The 24,418-nt window shown below is 43.1% G+C and overlaps 1 protein-coding gene across 1 annotated transcript in view; it reads right to left on the reverse strand.

Moving 5' to 3' along the window:
- Positions 1-24,418, reverse strand: part of ARHGAP15 (Rho GTPase activating protein 15) — a 690,583-nt gene that overhangs the window by 248,645 nt on the left and 417,520 nt on the right. The window contains exon 11 of the mRNA XM_077273018.1: positions 11,235-11,333. Within this exon, the coding sequence (XP_077129133.1) occupies positions 11,235-11,333 (99 nt within the window). The remainder of the gene's footprint in view (positions 1-11,234; positions 11,334-24,418) is intronic.

The raw sequence follows: 24,418 nt of genomic DNA on the forward strand, positions 1-24,418 counted from the left end.
CACCCAAAGAATGAGCAAAATTCTTGCCTATCCTAGATCAGCTCATGCAAGAGGGCAACGAGCAATTATTTCCATTTCATCTACTCGTGTTCCATCCTTTATTGTGAGTCAGTGTATATTGTATGGGGTGTATTTTTTGTACCAGAGCTCTGGGCAGTGAGCTATGGCAGCAGTACAGCAGTAAAGGTGAGTATAACCTGTCGTCAACATTTTGCTGGATTTGTGGAAATGAAATCGTCAAAAATTTGGATATTGGCAAATATGTAATTTTTTTAATAAATTCATAAGGAATTTAATTAAAAATTGATTCACTCATTTCTTTGCCCAATAAATGTTGAATGCTAATGCCCAATCCTATTGTTTTTAGGTAAGATAAGTAATCACTGGAGGTGTCAAGTAGTGGCTAACGTCCCTCTCCCTACTGAACATATCTGCATGCTCGGGTGAATTAAGTGTGTGTGTATAGGTGGGTCCATGCAATATCCGTTTGGTGGACAATCTATTGCAGGTATACAGACACTCTATGCTGTAATTTTCTAAGCCTCTGTCACTCATCTGTCCCGGCACAAGCACCAGGCTATTTTCTCATATGACCATCTCAGATTAACCCCACATGAGTCTCTTAGGTAATCCGGTGAACTCCCAGGACATCAGCACCCTAGGCCTTGTAAGGTTTGCTTTGGCAGAAGTAAGGTGCTTGGATATTAAGACGCATTGTTTCAATTGCCGCAAGTTTGTCAGGAGTTTGCTGCTGCTTCTCAAGGCAGAGTTCCAACCAGATGTCTGTCATCTCATCTTCCCCTAACTTCCATGCTACAGCCATAGATATTTCCAAGCTCACTCCAGTTTACTTATGGGGTCATCCACACCACCCTTTCTGAAAAATACCAAATTTATGTAATTGGTTACACTTAGCCTATGCAATCAAGGTAACACATCTGTTCAAATGAATCCCTAGTTTGTTTATACTTCATTGAATTCCTGTTTTCATTAATGTTTTTAAAACTAATGTGTGTTTTTTCAATAAAGTATATTTTTTATCTGTAGATATTTATACACTTTCTACTTTCATTTTTCTGGTTGGGTTGGTAAATCTCTAGTTTGTCTATACATCATTGAATTCCTGCTATTAACCATTGCCTTTCTGAAACTGCATTTACTTCTTGCGTACTGCTGTGTTTAACCATTGCCCACTCTGCATTTCTGTGATAATCGGCTTCACTGCCTAACAATACTAATTTCTATATTGCTACTGTTCCTGTGTATGCCCACACACCTATCTATGCTTCATCTGTGCTACCTTCTCTGCTGTCCTGGTCCTCACTAATCCATGTCATTCATCAAGAACTGCACTGCTGCATTGTCACCTCTGATCCATGCTGCCCACTCAGACCTATGACTTAGAGAAACCACCTCACAGGCAAGCCATAACCTCCAGTGCAAGCCCTTTCATTATGCCATGATAATAACCCTCAAATATTGACCCCCCAAAACAGATAAATAACCCTCTATTAAATAATAATGCGGTCAATATAAATTGGTGTCCAACAATGGCAGACTTTATAGATATGCCTCAAAGCCTTTTGCAACTTTGCATTTTCTTTAATAAACTTTTACAGTTAATTGGAGGGGTATCCCCTATACCTTTCTAAATGGAACTTTACAGTAAGTAATGCAGAATCGCTACGTACAATAGAAAATACCCAAACCGCAGAGACTAAGTACATGACAGAGAAGAAGGATGGAGCAATGTGTACGAATACAAGGCAAGCTCCCCCGGCTTCCTGTGAATAGCACGGCTGAAACACAACATCATAACAAAGTAGTTAAGGTAATAATTTTAGTAATTTGCTTTTTTCAGGTCACTGTAATCTAACCAAAGATAACTAATTGCTGAAAGTAAACATTCCACTGCGACCACAAAAGGAATCCATTACATAAACATATAATTCACAGTCATTTTCGTGGGCTGTAAACAGTTTGGAATGAGCATGAAAATGGAACAAAAATCAAAGTGAGCATTTAGAAATGAAAAAGTGTTTGCTACAAAAGGTCAGTCCCTTTGCTTGGCAAACCCTGCGCAAAACCCTGGGAACAAGCTGATCACACAAGCAGAGAGCGACTTTTCAAGCCAACAACCGCTTTGTTTCTTTAAACAGACATCGGAACCTATAACTGGATCCTGTCAAACAAACGACAGTAAAAAATACATAACAGCTGCTAAGAATTACATTTGAGAGATAAAGGAATAAGTGCAGAGACCCTTCTCAGGGAAGGGACCAATGGCCTCTTTCATTCCTGGAGCACAGACATAGGCTCCGGGCTGACATTTTGGGCATGGAATCAAGTTTGCACTATTATGTGCATCCCACGACTTTGACATTTGTTTGAGTTATTAAATAATGTAACATTTTAATACAAGAATATGAATGCTAAAACCTGCACTAAGACCGAAATATAGTTATTTTATTGTTCTCCACAAACATGCGCAAAAAAAGACTGTAAACAACGAATCATTTACCAAAAAAGCTAAATAAATATTTTGCACAAATAAGTTTTATAGACTGTTTTGTGATGGATACGCACCTATTATTACAAGACACGAGCACATCTTTTAAAATTTAAATTAGTCAGATTCGCCAAATTTCCTCAGATAATCAAATTTACAGTGAATTGATTTGCCTAGAATTAAAAATACTTAGAAAGCCTACACTATTCTCTTTTCCCACACACTCATTGTTGAGCTGTCACATACTATCTTTACAGTTACTTTAGTGTTTTATGGCTTCCTCTATCTATCTATATGGCTAAATTGTGAGTTGTGACGTCCTCTCACTATTCAGATTCACCACAAAATGGCTGATGCATTCCCTGCTTCTGCTTTTATACAGGCTATGCTATATGTGATATGATAGCTGAAAGACATTATAGGGAAGCCCGCCTGAAGGTCTTTTGGTACTTCTCTGGGTGATGTAATATTCTGCTACACGTAAGGCCGTTATAGGCATTTTTTGTGAACCAAATTACAAACGGTTTGAATTCACCGGGTTCAGCTAATTCCTAAAAATTCAACTTGCATCAAATTGATTCACTCATCTCTAATTATTACATTTGCCTTTTATGGATGGACGTTACTGGTCTAGGTCCAGCGCCTCCTTCTTGCGCTTGCCATCCTCCTACGCTTTATGTGCATGACGTGTCCTACATCATCCACAGAGTTTTCCAAATCACGCTCCTGCGCAGATGCACTTCTCTCTGTCCTGCTGACACTGTAGTATGCATGCACGGGTAATGCTAAAGAGTGCCGGCGCATGCGCACTACAGTTCTAGAATGAATGAGCATGATTTGGAACACTGTGTGGATGACGTAGAATGTGTCATCCACATGATAATAATAATAATAATCTACTATATAATTGTCTAAGGGTCACTTCCCTCTGTCCTTCGGTCTGTCTGTCTGTCACGGATATTCATTGGTCGTGGCCTCTGTCTGTCATGGAATCCAAGTCGCTGATTGGTCGTGGCAAAATGCCCACGACCATTGCAACGACCAATCAGCGATGGACACAGTCCTGTGGCAAAATGGCCGCTCTTTCCTCCCCGCAGTCAGTGCCCGCTCCATACTCCTCTCCAGTCAGCTCTCACACAGGGTTAATGCCAGCGTTACCGGAGCGCGGTGTAACACACTCTGGTTACGCAGCTATTAACCCTGTGTGACCAACTTTTAACTATTGATGCTGCGTATGCAGCATCAATAGTAAAAAGATCTAATGTTACAAATTAGAATAATAAAAAAAGGTTATTTTCATCCTTCGACGTCGCCCGCTGTCCTCGGCAGTGCAAGCGGCAGGTTCTGGTGCCAAAGATGCTATGCAAGAAGGACCTTCCATGACATCATGGTCATGTGACCGCGACATCATCACAGGTCCTTCACTCATACCAACCCTGAGACTGGAAGCTGCCGCGTGCACCGCACACAGGCACCAGGACTTCAAGGGGCCTTCGGAAGGTGAGTATATGTTTATTTTTTATTTTAAGTCTTTTTTAACCACGCATATAGTGCCCACATTGCTATATACTTATGTGGGCTGTGTTACATACTGCATGGGCTCTGTTATATACTACATCTCTGTGCTATATACTAACGTGGCTATGTTATATGTTATATACTGCGTGGCTGCTATATAATGCGTGGGCTGTGTTATATATTACATGGCCAGTGTTATATACTGCAGGGGCTGTGCTATATACAGCGTGGCTGCTATGTACTGCATGGGCTGTGCTATATATTACGTGGCCAGTGTTATATACTGCTTGGCTGCTATATACTGCGTGGGCTGTGTTATATAGTATGTGGGTTGTGTTATATACTATGTGGCCACTGCTATATACTGCGTGGCCTGTATTAACGCAGTGGGTATTCTACAATATGTATGTATGTATATAGCAGCCACATAGTATATAGCACAGGCCACGTAGTATTTGCCTGCTATATACTACATGGCTCCTATATACTACGTGGCCTGTGCTATATACTATGTGGCTGCTATATACATACATACATATTCTAGAATAGCCAATGAGTTAGAATCGGGCCACCATCTAGTAATAATAATAATCTTTATTTTTATATAGCGCTAACATATTCCGCAGCACTTTACAGTTTGCACATATTATCATCGCTGTCCCCGATGGGGCTCACAATCTAAATTCCCTATCAGTATGTCTTTGGAATGTGGGAGGAAACTGGAGTGCCCGGAGGAAACCCCTGCAAACACGGGGAGAACATACAAACTCCTTGCAGATGTTGTCCAAGGTGGGATTAGAACCCAGGACTCCAGTGCTGCAAGGCTGCAGTGCTATCCACTGAGCCACCGTGGAGGATGGCATCTCAAGGAGTGTGGAGTGCTGGACCTAAACCAATGCCGCACATTGGACTGGACCGCCCTGTAGATGAGTATAATAAAAGGTCTTTTTTTGTTATACAGGGCAGCTTGGAGACTTGTATACAGCATTCCAGAATGCTGTAACACAGGGCTGAAAGGTGATGGCTATAGGTTAAATGTGAAAAACCTGGTGACAGGTTCCCTTTAATGCCATAGTATTATTGGTTACACTATGCTCATTCCTGACCATTTCACAATGCAGTCCTTCATATCCTATTATACCCTAACTCTATATTAATAATTAGGAAATAGTCATTACCTCCACTAGGATCAATGTACTCTTCTGCTGGTACTGTTATCAATCCCATTACCAGATTGTATGTCCGGTGCTCTATTCCTGTGGCGGTCAGGTTCACACTAGTTTTTCTGATTTCTCATCATTACTTGACAGTCACTGACTTCCAGAAAATAAACATACTGTACTCAACTCAGGTTATTGTGCTCAGTGAAATTACATTATATGGTTGGTCACAGTGTGTTTGTACTCGACCACTTTACTAGGAAATCCACTGCACCTTATTCGTACTAATATACATAATTGTCACCAGTCATTGTCTCCAACAAGATCAACACATTCTCCTCCTACAGATTTTACTAGTCTGAATGCAATAAAGTGTCCTGTGTCTGGTCACTTCATAGTGCGGCATCATACAAGGCAATCGTATTCTCATTAATTAAAGGAGTAGATGAATCAGTGAGTTCTACAAAATCAACATGCTCCTCCACTGCTGCTGTTATTAGTCTCATTTACTGATTGGTATAGGGTTTCCTATTCCTTGTCTCTTCATAGCATTGCCACATGCCAAGCAAACCTATTCTGAGTGCGGTAATCATAGAAGTAGATGGGTCACTAAAGGAGATGAAAAGATCTTTGGAAATTTCTGTTCATCAACAAGAATTTTCCCCCCAAAATTAGGTTTGCAGCAAAAACATTTCCACTAATCTCAATACTGAGAAAAAGAGTAAGGCCAGGGTCACACTTGCGAGAAACTCGCACAGGCCTCGCACCTCAGTACCCGACACTGTCGCCGTCACTCTGACCAGAGTGTTCAACTGCATAGAAATACATGCAGCCGCACGCTCCAGTCCCGAGTGCCGGTGGCAGTGCCGGGTACTGAGGTGCGAGGCCCGTGCGAGTTTCTCGCAAGTGTGACCCCAGTCTAAGAGAGAAAGAAAGAAGAAGAAAGAGTAAAAGAGAGAGAACAAGAGATAAAGAGAATCTCATTGACCATAAGAGCTTACACTCTACAAGAGAGAGAGAGACTTACCCAGCGACCCTGGAGATGGAATATGACTCTGCTGTCCAATCTGTGCTGCCTGGGAACCACCGATCTGTGATCTCTCTCGTACTGACCACCACTGTACAACGTATGATAATCCACTAGATTTTATAGCTGCAGGACATTATGGGGAAAACAGCAACTGATCCATCTCAAGTCACTGACGTCTACAGAATCAATATGCTCTGACTCTAATCAATTCCGCAAATTTATTTCTATTTGCAGGTTTCATGCTGGTGACACACGATCAATTCCACAAATTTGTATTGGGAGGTTTCATGTTGGAGTGTCCTCCAACCCTTGGAATCCGGCTCTTTAATATTAAAGTCACCTAAGATTGAACTGGTCACTTTCTCCAACATAATCAGCAAACTCATCTCTTGTTGTTTATTGGTGATGGAATGTTTGCTTCCTGCAGAGCTGTAGCTGGATGCTAGACTTTCTTTCGCAATTAGACAGATCACTGTTGTAGTGCTTGGTCAAGGCAAAGTGGTTTCGTTGGGGTTTTTCTTGACACGTAGCACCCAAAGCATATACCCCGATTTATCTTCCATAGCTACCACCCTGACAGTGGACCAATATCTAATGCTGTCTTGTAATTATATTTCCCCTTTAATTGTATAAATGAACAAAAAGTATATGTAACCAAACATATGCTCATACAGATACAAACCTATACAATAACAAGCCGTCAATCTGTGACCGTTTCCCCTTTTTCCATTTTACTTTGCATTTCATGCTTAATGGCCCTTTAAGGAAGGTGAATATTTATTGCAACCTTCAAGCTAATTTAAACATCCATGCAAATTAGACCAGTCTCAAATTGAATATGCCAAGATGCAAATGCATTTTATTCACACTTTATCACAATTTGTTGTATCCATAGACAATTGTGTCAAAACCAGTGTACAGTATAATTTACATATATAACACATTCTGGTATTTGATGCAAATGTCCCTGAATAATGTGAACTGAGTGTTAGGAGTTGAGTTCCCGCCGCTGCACAGCGGGAATCTCTAGCCTTGTCTGCTGCGGTCTCCCATTCTACATCGACCACAGTGGAGCCTGCTCAGCGGAGACGTCGGTCCCAGCATCTCGCTCAGTCTGATACTGTGCAAAGGGTAACTGCTGCCTTTCCAGGCTCTCCTGTTGTAGCCTGCACTGGTCAGCGGCAAGCAGGCTTTTCTGGGACTAAGTCCTGCCTTGCACACACTGAGCATGCCCAAGGTAAAACCTCTCATTGGAGGTCAGGGGTCACGTGCTCAGGTACTGCAGCAGCTATCAATGGTCCTCTAGGAAGGTCCTGAAGTTGCTCAGGTACTGTAGCATCTTCCATTGGTTCCCTAGGAAGGTCCTGAAGCTTCTGCAGCTATAAAAGGTTTGAATGGCCGCACTGCCATGCCCTAGTATTATGTTAGGGTTGGCGGAACGCACCTATTTATACATATATATACTCGGTGTGTTCCACCAACCCTAACACTGAGCATATTATATTTAGACTAAATTCCAATGTGATCCTGTTCAATTTAGAGCATTGTCCAAAACAGGAATGATGGAAATGTTTGTTAATTTTTACTGCAGTACATATTTGATGTATACATTATTTTACTAGCCCTGTTCAGCATAACACTTTATGTGACACTTATAATTAATGTCATGTGACAGTCTACAATCTAGATCCAAGGGTTAACGTTTCTTCTTGCGGAGAGTGACATGTCAAGCCTGAAATGCCAAGCTTAGGCTTTGCAATGCTCCTCTGGGAAATATGCAAATTGTCTCTTCAGAGAGGAAGAGGGCAAGAACTCTAGTGCTACCTATAGGAAGTTGCAATCCCAAAAGTCAATATTGCCCCTATAACAAGCCTTGCCACATTACATGAGTTAAAAGCCAAAACCTTAATCTCAATTTGCAGACACTGTGTTTCGGGGTACTGCCCCTTATCAATGCAATGTATGAGATCTGGATCGGCTGATTAAGACGAGTCTGACTGGAATCCAAAGTATAACGTTTCCTGGCATGTCAGATTTGACATGTCACCCTCTGCAAGGAGAAAGGTTACCCTTGGATGCCAGTTAGACGCCTCTCACCCTGCCAAATCAGATGTCACACTCCGCACTGATGAGGGAAAGTACCCTGAAACACAGTGTCTGTAAATTGAGGTTAAGGTTTTTCTTTTTATCTCAGGCCATAGGGCAAGTCTTTTAAGAGTGTCAACATTGACTTTTAGGATTGCTACTTCCAATAGGTAGCACGAGAGTTCTTGTCCTCTTCCTCTTTGCAGTCTACAATCTAGAAACACATGACCATTAAACAAGCTGTAAAGGGCTGTTGACCTGGATATTGTGCTGGATCTTTTTTGTTCTTGACATATTAAGGGTTATAGAGATACACAGATGGGTCAGCAGAAAATTACCGTTCAAATCAAGCACAGGCTTTCAGTGCACCCTTGACATGGCCAAACAGATCAGTACAACCTTCTACCCACCACATTTCCATCTAACAACACCTTCATCTGGCTCCTGTATATGTATAGCTGTCAATTAAGAAAGAAGAGGCTGGAGATAGATGCAAAACTTACTGAACTGTTTGGCCAAACCAAGAGTACACCTTGTACCAATGTTCGTCTGATCTGACCAGATCTCCATCACTTATCATTATTGTTATGAAAGTGGTGTAAATTACATTATATCAGCAATTCATGATATATCCATAATAACAGAATTCATTTTATACACGGAAGCTTTGTCCATGCGGAAATAAATTTACTCATTGACGTTAATACGTTTTTGCATGTAAGAACAATAGTAGAGTTCCCTTACTAGCAACCAAGACAAATTTAGATAGATTTGACCAATGGAACAAATTTACATTGGCTGGAACTTTACACAACTTCATAAATGGATTTTAGGATGAGCTCCAACACGTCAAGAACAATTTTTAAGAGAGACTCCGTATCCAAAGTGTGCAGACTTTCTTGGGATCTCACATAATGACCACAAAGCAGAAGCTGTAATGGAGCTCAAAATTAAATCCAAATTTTAAAGTTACGCTATTCAGACTTTCTTTGAATGCATTATATATGACAAAGCATGAGTATCAAGTCAACGACCAGTTCCGGTTGAATAAACATGTCCATAGTTGTACAATGAATGATTGGGAAGTACAGCATGTTACCGGCATACAGTAAAGCTATGATATTCACAAAAGATTTTCTCAACTCAACCAAAATGTTTCAAATGACCTTTAGCATGAATAGAAAAGAGAACATTAGCATCTGGCCAATTGTCCATTCTAAATAAACTTATTTCATGAATTAATGTTTCCATTGGATAAGTTCAATAGCTGAGAGATACAAAACCAACTTTCCTCCACTTCTACTTGATCCTCAAGATGTTGACAACCGAGTGAAAAATGTAACTTCATTATGGGAAATGTTAACAAGTCTGTAAAATTGAACCAGTGAAGCCTAATGTTCCATTTCATTTTACCAGATCAATATATCATGCTTTCTTTAGAAAAAAAAACTTAATTTTTTTCACATCAAATCATCTAACTAGCGCATCAGATATTATTTTTAAACAAAGATGATTCCCATAGTTGAAAAATAACTGTTTCCCATGACATTGTAGTGTCAGACACTTTGGTAGAGCGAGGTCCATAACCAGGAAAATGTTAGTTCTCCCGAACCCTAACCTTCCTCAGGCATTTCTGGCACCTCTACACGCTTTCTCTTCAGCATGAAATGTCATCAGGAGCGTGCATAAATATTAAAGTCACTCTTCACATGCTCTATGTCTGATCCAAAAATCAATGCCAAGTCTTAGCAACATTGTTTTAACTAAACATCATAATAAGTAAATGAACGCAATCGGGAAAAAAAATTGAGTTCCTTGGAAAATCGTAAGAAACTAGAGAAATGTAAGTCTATAAATAAAATCTAGAACTCTATGATCAAACAATGATCCAACACTCCCAGAAACAACTGTTACTTTAAGGAGTTTTTTTGGCTTGTATTTTGAATATCATCATGCTTTTAATATACATGCATCTGGAATCAGAAATCTATTATGAGAAAGTGAAACAGCTATTTAGGTCAGACGGCAATGTTATATTAGAAACTAACTCCGCAGAAAATAAAGCCCTCATACAGCTCCTTCAGTAAAGATACCCATGATGCCGACAGTTAAACATGGCCCATTCCACCAGTCATGATAGTGGTTTGTGGCCACTGGACTGGAGAAGGAGTACCGCTTCTTATCTGCTAGTGCCCCTGGCTCTTCTTTTGATTAGCCAGCCTGGCTCTACATCATCATGGCATCATGATGCACATGTGATGTCATGCCAGTACGGCTAACCAAAAAAAAGAAGCCCTGACACTGCCAAGTTAGAAGCGGTACTCCCTGCTCTGTCCAGGTGTCACAAATCATTGTCCTGGCTGATGCAATGGTACGCGTAAATAAATCTGCATCAATTCCATTGCTGGCGATTGAATGCGCAGTTTCTATTTCCTTGTTGAAACTATAAAAAATGTAGAAAAAAGAAAAAAAAAAACCCTGAAAACATAAAACTTTTTTTCATTTGTTACATAAAATAATACAAATGATAATATCAAACATGTTTATTCTAGTTAGCACCTGAATATAGGCAATATATTAAAATATGTGGAATAAATAAATAAATAAAAATGCCAGAATTGCTGTTTTTTCGGTCACCTAGCCTCGCAGAAAAGGAATAAAAAATGTGCATGTACCATAGTTGCATGTACATTATGCTGTAAGGTTACACTCTTAAAAAGACAATTATTCATTACTATAGGTGTAATGATGCATTCAAATTGCCTTCTTAAAGGAGGCATTATGCCTTTAAAACATATTGAAGTGTTGCGCCAGATAGGGAGGTGCAACGCCTCCAAGTGCTTCAGTTTATTAATTGCTCCTTGTGGCGAGAACATGGAGTGTGACGATTTCCACTGATAATATGACAGTTATCTCGTATGATGCCACTTACCTCTGTTTTCTACAGCTTCTATGCACATCCGTACAAAGTGAGGGACTGTACAGTTTTCTCGCTTGCAGAGAGTCTCAAGGTGACAACCGAATACTTGATCTGATTGGAAAAGAGACAACATTCAAGATAAAGATAAGTTTATCTATGATGATGAGAATTCAAGATCATTTTGGGTAAATTCTCATATAGCCACCAAAGTGTGGATTTTCAAATTGATTGTAAATGGCCACTTGATTTTTGGGGAAAATTTCCCTGTAAAATCATGCAATTATTAACCCCTTCCCGACCTTTGACGCCACGTAGGCGTCATGAAAACCGGTGCCAATCCGACCCATGACGCCTATGTGGCATCATGGAATGATCGCGTCCCTGCAGATCGGGTGAAGGGGTTAACTCCTATTTTACCCGATCTGCAGGGAGAGGGGGAGTGGTACTTCAGCCCAGGGGGGGTGGCTTCACCCCCCCGTGGCTACGATCGCTCTGATTGGCTGTTGAAAGTGAAACTGCCAATCAGAGCGATTTGTAATATTTCACCTAAAAAACTGGTGAAATATTACAATCCAGCCATGGCCGATGCTGCAATACCATCGGCCATGGCTGGAAAACCTGAAGTGACCCCCCCCACCCCACCGATCGCCCCCCCAGTGCTCCGTTATGGGGTCCGGTCCCCTCCGTCCTGTGCTCCGCTCCCCCGTCCTCCTGCCCGCTCCCCCCCTGCTCCTATGTCACCCCCCGGTGCTCCGACGCCCCCCCCCGTGCCCCGATCTCCCCCCCCTTATACTTACCTAGGCTCCCGGTGTCGGTCCGTCTCCTCGCTGGGCGCCGCCATCTTCCAAAATGGCGGGCGCATGCTCAGTGCGCCCGCCGAATTAGCCGGCTGGCTGATTCATTACAGGTATATTTTGATCGCTGTGGTAGGTTCTAACACAGCGATCAAAATAAAAAAATAATAAATAAACCCCCCCCTTTATCACCCCCATAGGTAGGGACAATAATAAAATAAAGAAAATATTTTTTTTTCTTTTTCCACTAGGGTTAGGGTTAGAACTAGGGTTAGAACTAGGGGTAGGGTTAGGGGTAGGGTTAGGGTTACGGGTTAGGGTTAGGGGTAGGGTTATGGCATGTGCACACAGAGCGGATCGGCCGCGGATCGGCAGCGGATCGGCCGCGGATCCGCAGCGGATCGGCCGCGGATCGGCAGCGGATCGGCAGCGGATCCGCAGCGGATCGGCAGCGGATCCGCAGCGGATCGGCAGCGGATCGGCCGCGGATCCGCAGCGGATCGGCCGCGGATCCGCAGCGGATCCGCAGCGGATCCGCAGCGGATCGGCAGCGGATCCGCAGCGGATCGGCAGCGGATCGGCAGCGGATCGGCAGCGGATCGGCAGCGGATCGGCCGCGGATCCCCAGCGGATCGGCAGCGGATCCGCAGCGGATCGGCAGCGGATCCGCAGCGGATCGGCAGCGGATCGGCAGCGGATCGGCCGCGGATCCGCAGCGGATCGGCCGCGGATCCGCAGCGGATCGGCAGCGGATCCGCAGCGGATCGGCCGCGGATCGGCAGCGGATCGGCAGCGGATCCGCAGCGGATCGGCCGCGGATCGGCAGCGGATCGGCCGCGGATCCGCAGCGGATCGGCCACGGATCCGCAGCGGATCGGCAGCGGATCCGCAGCGGATCGGCAGCGGATCCGCAGCGGATCGGCAGCGGATCCGCAGCGGATCCGCAGCGGATCGGCAGCGGATCGGCCGCGGATCCGCAGCGGATCCGCAGCGGATCGGCAGCGGATCCGCAGCGGATCGGCCGCGGATCCGCAGCGGATCGGCCGCGGATCCGCAGCGGATCGGCAGCGGATCCGCAGCGGATCGGCAGCGGATCCGCAGCGGATTGGCCGCGGATTGGCAGCGGATTGGCCGCGGATCCGCAGCGGATTGGCCGCTGCGAATTCGAAGCAGTTTTCCATCAGGTTTACAGTACCATGTACACCTAAGGAAAACCAAATCCGCTGTGCCCATGGTGCGGAAAATTCCGTGCAGAAACGCTGCATTGTATTTTCCGCAGCATGTCAATTATTTGTGCGGATTCCTCAGCGTTTTACACCTGTTCCTCAATAGGAATCCGCAGGTGAAATCCGCACAAAAAAACACTGGAAATCTGTTGTAAATCCGCAGGTAAAACGCAGTGCCTTTTACCTGCAGATTTTTCAAAAATCGTGCGGAAAGATCTCACACGAATCCGCAACGTGGGCACATAGCCTTAGGGTTAGGGTTGGAATTAGAGTTAGGGTTGGAATTAGGGCTGGGTTTGAAATAGGGTTAAGATTAGGCTTGTGGTTAGGGTTAACGGATAGGGTTAGGGGTGTGTTGGGGTTACAGTTGTGGTTAGGGTTGGGATTAGGGTTACGGTTGGGATTAGGGTTAGGATTAGGGTTGGAATTAGGGTTACGGGTGTGTTGCGGTTAGGGTTGTGGTTAGGGGTGTGTTGGGGTTAGGGTTGTGATTAGGGTTATGGCTACAGTTGGGATTAGGATTAGGGGTCTGTTGGGGTTAGTGTTGAAGTTAGAATTGAGGGGTTTCCACTGTTTAGGCACATCAGGGGTCTCCAAACGCAACATGGCGCCACCATTGATTCCAGCCAATCTTGCGTTCAAAAAGTCAAATGGTGCTCCCGCCCTTCCAAGCCCCGACGTGCGCCCAAACAGTGGTTTACCCCCACATTTGGGGTACCAGCGTACTCAGGACAAACTGGGCAACAACTATTGGGGTCCAATTTCTCCTGTTACCCTTGCAAAAATAAAAAATTACTTGCTAAAACATAATTTTTGAGGAAAGAACAATTATTTTTTATTTTCACGGCTCTGCGTTATAAACTTCTGTGAAGCACTTGGGGGTTGAAAGTGCTCACCACACATCTAGATAAGTTCCTTCGGGGGTCTAGTTTCCAAAATGGGGTCACTTGTGGGGTGTTTCTACTGTTTAGGCACATCAGGGGCTCTGCAAATGCAATGTGACGCCCGCAGACCATTCCATCAAAGTCTGCATTTCAAATGTCACTACTTCCCTTCCGAGCCCTGACGTGTGCCTAAACAGTGGTTTACCCCCACATATGGGGTATCAGCGTATTCACAACAAACTGGGCAACAAATATTGGGGTCCAAATTCTTCTGTTACCCTTGTGAAAATAAAAAATTGCTTGCTAAAACATCTTTTTTGAGGAAAGAAAAATGATTTTTTATTTTCACGGCTCTGCGTTGTAAACTTCTGTGAAGCACTTGGGGGTTGAACGTGCTCACCACACATCTAGATAAGTTCCTTGGGGGGTCTAGTTTCCAAAATGGGGTCACTTGTGGGGGGTTTCTACTGTTTAGGCATATCAGGGGCTCTGCAAACGTAACATGATGCCCGCAGACCATTCCATCAAAGTCTGCATTCCAAAACGTCACTACTTCCCTTCCGAACCCCGACGTGTGCCAAAACAGTGGTTTACCCCCATATATGGGGTATCAGCGTACTCAGGAGAAACTGGACAACAACTTTTGGGGTCCAATTTCTCCTGTTACTCTTGCAGAAATAAAAAAATTCTGGGCTAAAAAAATATTTTTGAGGAAAGGAAACACATTTTTTATTTTCACGGCTCTGCATTATAAACTTCTGTGAAGCACTTGGGGGTTCAAAGTGCTCACTACACATCTAGATAAGTTCCTTCGGGGGTCTAGTTTCCAAAATGGAGTCACTTGTGGGGAGTTCCTACTGTTTAGGCACATCAGGGGCTCTGCAAATGCAACGTGACGCCCGCAGAGCATTCCATCAAAGTCTGCATTTCAAAACATCACTACTTTCCTTCCGAACCCCGACGTGTGCCAAAACAGTGGTTTACCCCCACATATGGGGTATCAGCGTACTCAGGAGAAACTGGACAACAACTTTTGGGGTCCAATTTCTCCTGTTACCCTTGGGAAAATAAAAAATTGAGGGCTAAAAAATCATTTTTGAGAAAAGAAAAATTATTTTTTATTTTCATGGCTCTGCGTTATAAACTTCTGTGAAGCACTTGGGGGTTCAAAGTGCTCACCACACATCTAGATTAGTTCCTTGGGAGGTCTAGTTTCCAAAATGGGGTCACTTGTGCGGGAGCTCCAATGTTTAGGCACACAGGGGCTCTCCAAACGCGACATGGTGTCCGCTAATGATTGGAGCTAATTTTCCATTCAAAAAGCCAAATGGCGTGCCTTCCCTTCCGAGCCCTGCCGTGCGCCCAAACAGTGGTTTACCCCCACATATGGGGTATCATCGTACTCAGGACAAACTGGACAACAACATTTGATGTCCAATTTCTCCTATTACCCTTGGGAAAATAAAAAATTCTGGGCTAAAAATCATTTTTGAGGAAAGAAAAATTATTTTTTTATTTTCACGGCTCTGCGTTATAAACTTCTGTGAAGCACCTGGGGGTTATAAGTGCTCACTATGCATCTAGATAAGTTCCTTGGGGGGTCTAGTTTCCAAAATGGGGTCACTTGTAGGGGAGCTCCAATGTTTAGGCACACAGGGGCTCTCCAAACACGACATGATGTCCGCTAACGATTGGAGCTAATTTTCCATTCAAAAAGTCAAATGGCACGCCTCCCCTTCCGAGCCTTGCCGTGCACCCAAACAGTGGTTTACCCCCACATATGAGGTATCGGCATACTCAGGAGAATTTGCCCAACTAATTTTAGGATCCATTTTATCCTGTTGCCCATGTGAAAATGAAAGAATTGAGGCTAAAAGAAATTTTGTGTGAAAAAAAAGTACTTTTTCATTTTTGCGGATCAATTTGTGAAGCACCTGGGGGTTTAAAGTGCTCACTATGCCTCTAGATGAGTTCCTTGGGGGGTCTAGTTTCCAAAATGGGGTCACTTGTGGAGGAGCTCCAATGTTTAGGCACACAGGGGCTTTCCAAACGCAACATGGTGTCCGCTAACGATGGAGATAATTTTTCATTCAAAAAGTCAAATGGCGCTCCTTCCCTTCCGAGCCTTACCATGTGCCCAAACAGTGGTTTACCCCCATATGTGAGGTATTGGTGTACTCAGGAGAAATTGCCCAACAAAATTTAGGATCCATTTTATCCTGTTGCCCATGTGAAAATGAAAAAATTGAGGCTAAAATAATTTTTTTGTGAAAAAAAAGTACTTTTTCATTTTTACGGATCAATTTGTGAAGCACCTGGGGGTTTAAAGTGCTCACTATGCTTCTAGATAAGTTCCTTGGGGGGTCTAGTTTCCAAAATGGGGTCACTTGTGGGGGAGCTCCAATGTTTAGGCACACGGGGGCTCTCCAAACGCGACATGGTGTCCGCTAAAGATTGGAGCCAATTTTTCATTGAAAAAGTCAAATGGCGCTCCTTCCCTTCCGAGCCCTGCCGTGCGCCCAAACAGTGGTTTACCCCCACATATAAGGTATCAACGTACTCAGGACAAATTGGACAACAACGTCCGTGGTCCAGTTTCTCCTTTTACCCTTGGGAAAATAAAAAAATTGTTGCTAAAAGATCATTTTTGTGACTAAAAAGTTAAATGTTCATTTTTTACTTCCATGTTTCTTCTGCTGCTGTGAAACACCTGAAGGGTTAATAAACTTCTTGAATGTGGTTTTGAGCACCTTGAGGGGTGCAGTTTTTAGAATGGTGTCACTTTTGGGTATTTTCAGCCATATAGAACCCTCAAACTGACTTCAAATGTGAGGTGGTCCCTAAAAAAAATGGTTTTGTAAATTTTGTTGTAAAAATGAGAAATCACTGGTCAAATTTTAACCCTTATAACTTCCTAGCAAAAAAAAAAATTGTTTCCAAAATTGTGCTGATGTAAAGTAGACATGTGGGAAATGTTATTTATTAACTATTTTGTGTCACATAACTCTCTGGTTTAACAGAATAAAAATTCAAAATGTGAAAATTACGAAATTTTCAAAATTTTTGCCAAATTTCCGCTTTTTTCACAAATAAACTCAGAAATTATCGACCTAAATTTACCACTAACATGAAGCCCAATATGTCACGAAAAAACAATCTCAGAATCGCTAGGATCCGTTGAAGCGTTCCTGATTTATTACCTCATAAAGGGACACTGGTCAGAATTGCAAAAAACGGCAAGGTCATTAAGGCCAAAATAGGCTGGGTCATGAAGGGGTTAAACTGTATGATTGCTACATTTTTTACCTCTCCATAGTCACTATGTGGGAATTTACCTTTACAGTTTGAGTAACACTTTGTTTTTCTTCATAGAAAACCTAATTTACACATAAGCACCATAGACGCAACAGCTCTTTAAAATGACCCAAAATTCGTTGAAGTTCCCATTGGGATAATAGCACCATAGTCGTGACAGCTCTTTAAAATGACGCAAAATCTCGATGTTCCCATTGGGTTTATAGGACCATAGTCGAAATAGATATTTAAAGTGACCCAAAATTTCTTGAAGTTTCCATTGTTTTTTTTTTGAGTTGTTAAAAAGTGTAAAATTAGTGATGGAGCGAGTATGCTCGTTGCTCGGGTTTTCGCGAGCACGCTCGGGTGGTCTCTGAGTATTTGTTAGTGTTCAGAGATTTTGTTTTCATCACGGCAGCTGAATGATTTACAGCTACTAGCCAGGCTGAGTGCATGTGGGGGTTGCCTGGTTGCTAGGGAATTCCCTCATGTACTCAGCCTGGCTAGTAGCTGTAAATCATTCAGCTGTGGAGATGAAAACGAAATCTCCGAACACTAACAAATACTCGGAGATCACCCGAGCATGCTCGTGAAAACCCATGCAACGAGTATACTCGCTCATCACTATGTAAAATCTAAACAAAATTTTTAAACATGCAAAATGAAATAATCAAAAATCGTAATTCTTCCAAATATATATGAATACATTTTTTTCTGGATTTCTCTGCTCAAATTCACATTTGCAAAGGGTGAAATCTGCTTTAAAAATCCACCATGTCAGTCAACTTACACTATAGAATTTTTCCACTGCAAGTTAATGAGTTTTTATAAAAGTTTCCCAGATATACAATCATCTGCCTTTACATCCATTGTGAACGCAACATTAATCCAGTTTCACATACCCGTGTGTTACATCTGTCAGAGGCCGCATGTTCAAGAAGGCTACCTCGCACAGACTTGGCACAAGCCACACTGTCTGCCAGATCTGATCTTAAAACAGGGTCCAATGGATGGCTTCCATGGAAGAGCTGCTAACTGTAGGAGGGAACCAGTTGCAGGAGAATAGTCGGGTAGCTGGGTAAGAACCAGGAGGTCTCTCCCAGTCTGTATGAAACTACGAGTGCCAGAGACCACAAAACAAGAACTGTTGCCCACAAAGAGCACGGCACCATCTGGCGACAAGCAGAGGCAGTAAGGGCAGGCACTGATACAGACATCACACCAGGGACTCGAATTGTAATGCACTGACAGATCCTGGATCTCCTGACCTGAACTCGTCGAGTCGTCAGCCATATATAAATCTAGATGTGTGTGAATCTGGCCTTAGATTATCATGCTATTAGTTCCTCAGTAACTTAATCCAGAATTGCCCCAATGACTGAAACCTGAAGGCTACCTGGAGAAATAAAGTTAATTTCCTCCAGGCAGCGGTGCTCTAAATGCGAGTACTTGGCAGGTTCAGAATGCGGCTATAACATGCAGATTAACCCCATATCTTCAGGCTAATAGCATTTTTTTGTGCGTGCAAGTTCCTTTAAAGCACTGAGTAAACATTACATATAGTGTGTAACAGCACAGGAGTGAAGAAGGTTAGTATGGGAGAATAAAGGAGTGTCATATACAATGCCTACAAGTAGTATTCAACCCCCTGCAGATTTAGCAGGTTTAAAAAGATGCAAATAAGTTAGAGCCTTCAAACTTCAAACAAGAGCAGGATTTATTAACAGATGCATAAATCTTACAAACCAAAAAGTTTTGTTGCTCAGTTAAATTTTTATAAATTTTAAACATAAAAGTGTGGGTCAATTATTTTTCAACCCCTAGGTTTAATATTTTGTGGAATAACCTTTGTTTGCAATTACAGCTAATAATCGTCTTTTATAAGACCTGATCAGGCCGGCACAGGTCTCTGGAGTTATCTTGGCCCACTCCTCCATGCAGATCTTCTCCAAGTTATCTAGGTTCTTTGGGTGTCTCATGTGGACTTTAATCTTGAGCTCCTTCCACAAGTTTTCAATTGGGTTAAGGTCAGGAGACTGACTAGGCCACTGCAACACCTTGATTTTTTTGCCTCTTGAACCAGGCCTTGGTTTTTTTGGCTGTGTGCTTTGGGTCTTTGTCTTGTTGGAAGATGAAATGACGACCCATCTTAAGATCCTTGATGGAGGAGCGGAGGTTCTTGGCCAAAATCTCCAGGTAGGCCGTGCTATCCATCTTCCCATGGATGCGGACCAGATGGCCAGGCCCCATGGCTGAGAAACAGCCCCACAGCATGATGCTGCCACCACCATACTTGACTGTAGGGATGGTATTCTTGGGGTCGTATGCAGTGCCATCCAGTCTCCAAACGTCACGTGTGTGGTTGGCACCAAAGATCTTGATCTTGGTCTCATCAGACCAGAGAACCTTGAACCAGTCAGTCTCAGAGTCCTCCAAGTGATCATGAGCAAACTGTAGACGAGCCTTGACATGACGCTTTGAAAGTAAAGGTACCTTACGGGCTCGTCTGGAACGGAGACCATTGCGGTGGAGTACGTTACTTATGGTATTGACTGAAACCAATGTCCCCACTGCCATGAGATCTTCCCGGAGCTCCTTCCTTGTTGTCCTTGGGTTAGCCTTGACTCTTCGGACAAGCCTGGCATCGGCACGGGAGGAAACTTTCAAAGGCTGTCCAGGCCGTGGAAGGCTAACAGTAGTTCCATAAGCCTTCCACTTCCGGATGATGCTCCCAACAGTGGAGACAGGTAGGCCCAACTCCTTGGAAAGGGTTTTGTACCCCTTGCCAGCCTTGTGACCCTCCACGATCTTGTCTCTGATGGCCTTGGAATGCTCCTTTGTCTTTCCCATGTTGACCATGTATGAGTGCTGTTCACAAGTTTGGGGAGGGTCTTAAATAGTCAGAAAAGGCTGGAAAAAGAGATAATTAATCCAAACATGTGAAGCTCATTGTTCTTTGTGCCTGAACTACTTCTTAATACTTTAGGGGAACCAAACAGAATTCTGGTGGGTTGAGGGGTTGAATAATAAATGACCCTCTGAAAAGACTTTTCACAATAAAAAAAAAAAATAAACAAAGAAATAACATTCTTTTTTGCTGCAGTGCATTTCACACTTCCAGGCTGATCTACAGTCCAAATGTCACAATGCCAAGTTAATTCCAAATGTGTAAACCTGCTAAATCTGCAGGGGGTTGAATACTACTTGTAGGCACTGTATGATTTTCAGGGAAAATAGCGACTTTGGAAAACTTTTGATTTGATGCAAATCGATTCATCACTAGTGTTGAGCGATACCGTCCGATACTTGAAAGTATCGGTATCGGAAAGTATCGGCCGATACCGGCAAAATATCGGATCCAATCCGATACCGATACCCGATACCAATACAAGTCAATGGGACTCATGTATCGGACGGTATTGGAAACTCTCCTTCAGGCCCTGGGAACCATATAAATGTGTAAAAGAAAGAATTAAAATAAAAAATATCGCTATACTCACCTGTCCGACGCAGCCGGGACTTCAGCGAGGGAACCGGCAGCGTTGTTTGTTTAAAATTCGCGCTATTACTTGGTTACGTGAATTCCCGGCTTGTGATTGGTCAGGTCGGCCATGTTGCCGGGACGCGGACCAATCACAGCAAGCCGTGACGAAATTACGTCACGGCTTGCTGTGATTGGTCCGCGTCCCGGCAATATGGCCGCCCTGACCAATCACAAGCCGTGACGTCACGGGAGGCTGGACACGCGCTCACTTTAAAATTGGCGCGTGTCCAGCCTCCCGTGACGTCACGGCTTGTGATTGGTTGCGCCGCGGTCAACCAATCACAAGCCGGGAGGCTGGACGCGCTCATTTTAAAATGGGCGCGTGTCCAGCCTCCCGTGACGTCACGGCTTGTGATTGGTTGCGCCGCGGTCAACCAATCACAAGCCGGGAGGCTGGACGCGCTCATTTTAAAATGGGCGCGTGTCCAGCCTCCCGTGACGTCACGGCTTGTGATTGGTTGCGCCGCGGTCAACCAATCACAAGCCGGGAGGCTGGACGCGCTCATTTTAAAATGGGCGCGTGTCCAGCCTCCCGTGACGTCACGGCTTGTGATTGGTCAGGGCGGCCATATTGCCGGGACGCGGACCAATCACAGCAAGCCGTGACGTAATTTCGTCACGGCTTGCTGTGATTGGTCCGTGTCCCGGCAACATGGCCGACCTGACCAATCACAAGCCGGGAATTCACGTAACCAAGTAATAGCGCGAATTTTAAACAAACAACGCTGCCGGTTCCCTCGCTGAAGTCCCGGCTGCGTCGGACAGGTGAGTATAGCGATATTTTTTATTTTAATTCTCTCTTTTACACATTTTAACATTAATGTTGTTGCGATACCCGATACCCGATACCACAAGAGTATCGGAATCCCGGTATCGGAATTCCGATACAGCAAGTATCGGCCGATACCCGATACTTGCAGTATCGGAATGCTCAACACTATTCATCACTAATTGAAGTACCTGGGAAATGTTGGGGAATCTGGTGAAGCTTATTTGACGAATAATGAAAAAAATTACACAAATTTTCATTTGTTTGATCATCACATGACCAGTTTTTCATCTTATCGAAGCAAAAGATCATTTAACCACTTGACTACTGTTAGAGTTTCTGAAGAGACGATTAACAAAGAATAAGAAAAAGAAAGTAAATTAGAAAGTTGTTGAACTTTTACACTAAATAAACTATAACGTGCCAAAACTCGAACATCCCTTTCAGTAGTCTGGACTGTACAGCGCAGGATTACTCTAATGCCAGTTAGAGAGCTTTGATACCAAAAAATAAATAAATTATGCTGTAAGTTTAATTTTGGAATTTGTATCAACTTTTCTTTTTTTTTTTTAAATCAAAAAGTTTATAAACTTTTAAAAATATGATTATACCACCAGCACTATCTAGTTTTCTGACCTCAAAACATTTTTAGAGGCCTGCCATCTCTAAGTTTGTGATAAAAAAAAAAACCATGCTGCCGTACTGGTTACCGCTGCTGCATCGGAGCCGACGTTCTGGATTGGAATCCAATCAGGACACGGTCCACATGGAATATGCGTATTCTCTCCATGTCTGTATCTGTTACCTCCAGGTGCTCCGATTCCCTCTCACAGTCTAGGAGCATACTGGTAGGTTAATTGGCGGCCGATTAAACCGTCCCTCGTGTGTGCTTATATTTTGTGCCTGTGGTAGGAAAATTAGATTGCAAGCTCCACTGGGGCAGGGACAGATGTGAGTGAATAAACATGTTCAGCACAGTATTGCTTACGGTGTCTGGGTCACATAGATAAAGGATAACAGTTGTAAAAGAGAAATATTATAGGGTGAATTGTTATGTACAGCCTTGTATTGTTATTTTATATTATGTTACTTTTTAACACATTTTGTAACAGGGGTAAAAGTGCCCTATTCGGCCAATTAGTGCTGGTCGAAGAGGTGGGAATCTCATGGATCTGGAAGTTGTCACCTACCTATGGACAACTGGATAACCATGATAACTCTGGAATCCCCATATTTAGCTAAAATGGAGGTCCTGAGCCCCCGTTCCTCCTCACTTTAATACCACAGTGAGGAGATTGAATGGAGCACTGGTCGAGCATGTGTCCGGCCACTCAATATAATGCCCATGGGCCAGATAGAACTATCTAAGGGCTGTTCTAAGAGGTTTTTAATAGTTCCATAGACACCACCGACTGCTGCTCCATTTAACCTTTCCTTCAGTCCGACTGTTGGAGAACAGGGGCTCAAGACCCCTCTTTTAGTGATTGGTGGAGGTCCCAGAGTTCAGATGTTTAACCTTGACCCTGCATATAGGGGGTTTATGGGAATATCTTTTTAATATGATTATATATGATATATTTTCTCACTATATTAGCCTATATATGTCATTATAAATTTATATATGTATCCAGATATTTAGCAAATTTTATTAAAGGGGTTATGCACTACTGGTCAACCCCAGATTAATCAAGCCAATCAATATAAACAGTGTAACCTCACTCCTTGCAGTGGCGCCAATCCGGCTATGTTGGCGCCGACATTCCCTGAGAGTGATGTTAATTGTTGCTGTTGTTCTAATGAGTGACCGCAGCCGCTCATCACATGCAGCCTTTAGTATAACATCAAAGTGGACGCTCGCCCTGGCACAATATTAATGAGCTATAGTTGACGAGCGGCCGCTCGATGGAATAACAACAAGCCACGTCTCTGAGAACAGTATGAAGGGCGTCACTGCAGAAGGTAAGTTTGGATTGTTTTTATTTTAATTGGGGTCTTGACTCGATTAGGTTAGTGTTGGCCAGTAGTGGGCAACCTCTTTAAAAGGAATCTGTCAGTAGGATCCACCCTTCTAAGCCATCTATGTGAGCATGTAGGTCCTAGGAAGTTGAATAAAATGATACCCTGATGTCTGTGATCTGATGTTTTATTCCAGAGAAATATATGTTTTTCTTAATATGTAAATGAGCTGTTAAGATCTATGGGCCAGACGTTGATCTCTCCAAGAATCTGCCTCCAGAGCTTATATTACATAAAAAATGGGGCTTTACTAGTGTGAGGCATGTAGATCAGAAATGCTGAATGTCAGTCATTACATGTATCACTCTGGTAACGCCCCCCTTTTCATTTAATATCAGCTCTGAAGGTGGATTCCAAGAGAGATCTATTCCAAGTCCATAGATCTTAACAGCTCATTTACATATTAAGAAAAAGATGGATATCTGTGGAACAAAACATCGGTTTGCAAATATCAAGGTATCGTTTTATTCAACTTTCTATGACCTATGTGCCCATATAGACGGCTTTAGAGAGTGGATCCTAACAACAGTTGCCTTTTAAGGACCTTAATTCTTCAGTTTACAGCTACATTTTGCCAAAGGTCTGGACAGGCTGAAGCTCACTTTGCAACCACTGAGTTTCCAATAGTTACTTATAGCAGAAACATCTCCCCACAGAGTATTGAAAAAT

The sequence above is a fragment of the Ranitomeya variabilis genome, chromosome 7, assembly GCF_051348905.1.
Source record: "Ranitomeya variabilis isolate aRanVar5 chromosome 7, aRanVar5.hap1, whole genome shotgun sequence".
NCBI lineage: Eukaryota > Metazoa > Chordata > Amphibia > Anura > Dendrobatidae > Ranitomeya > Ranitomeya variabilis.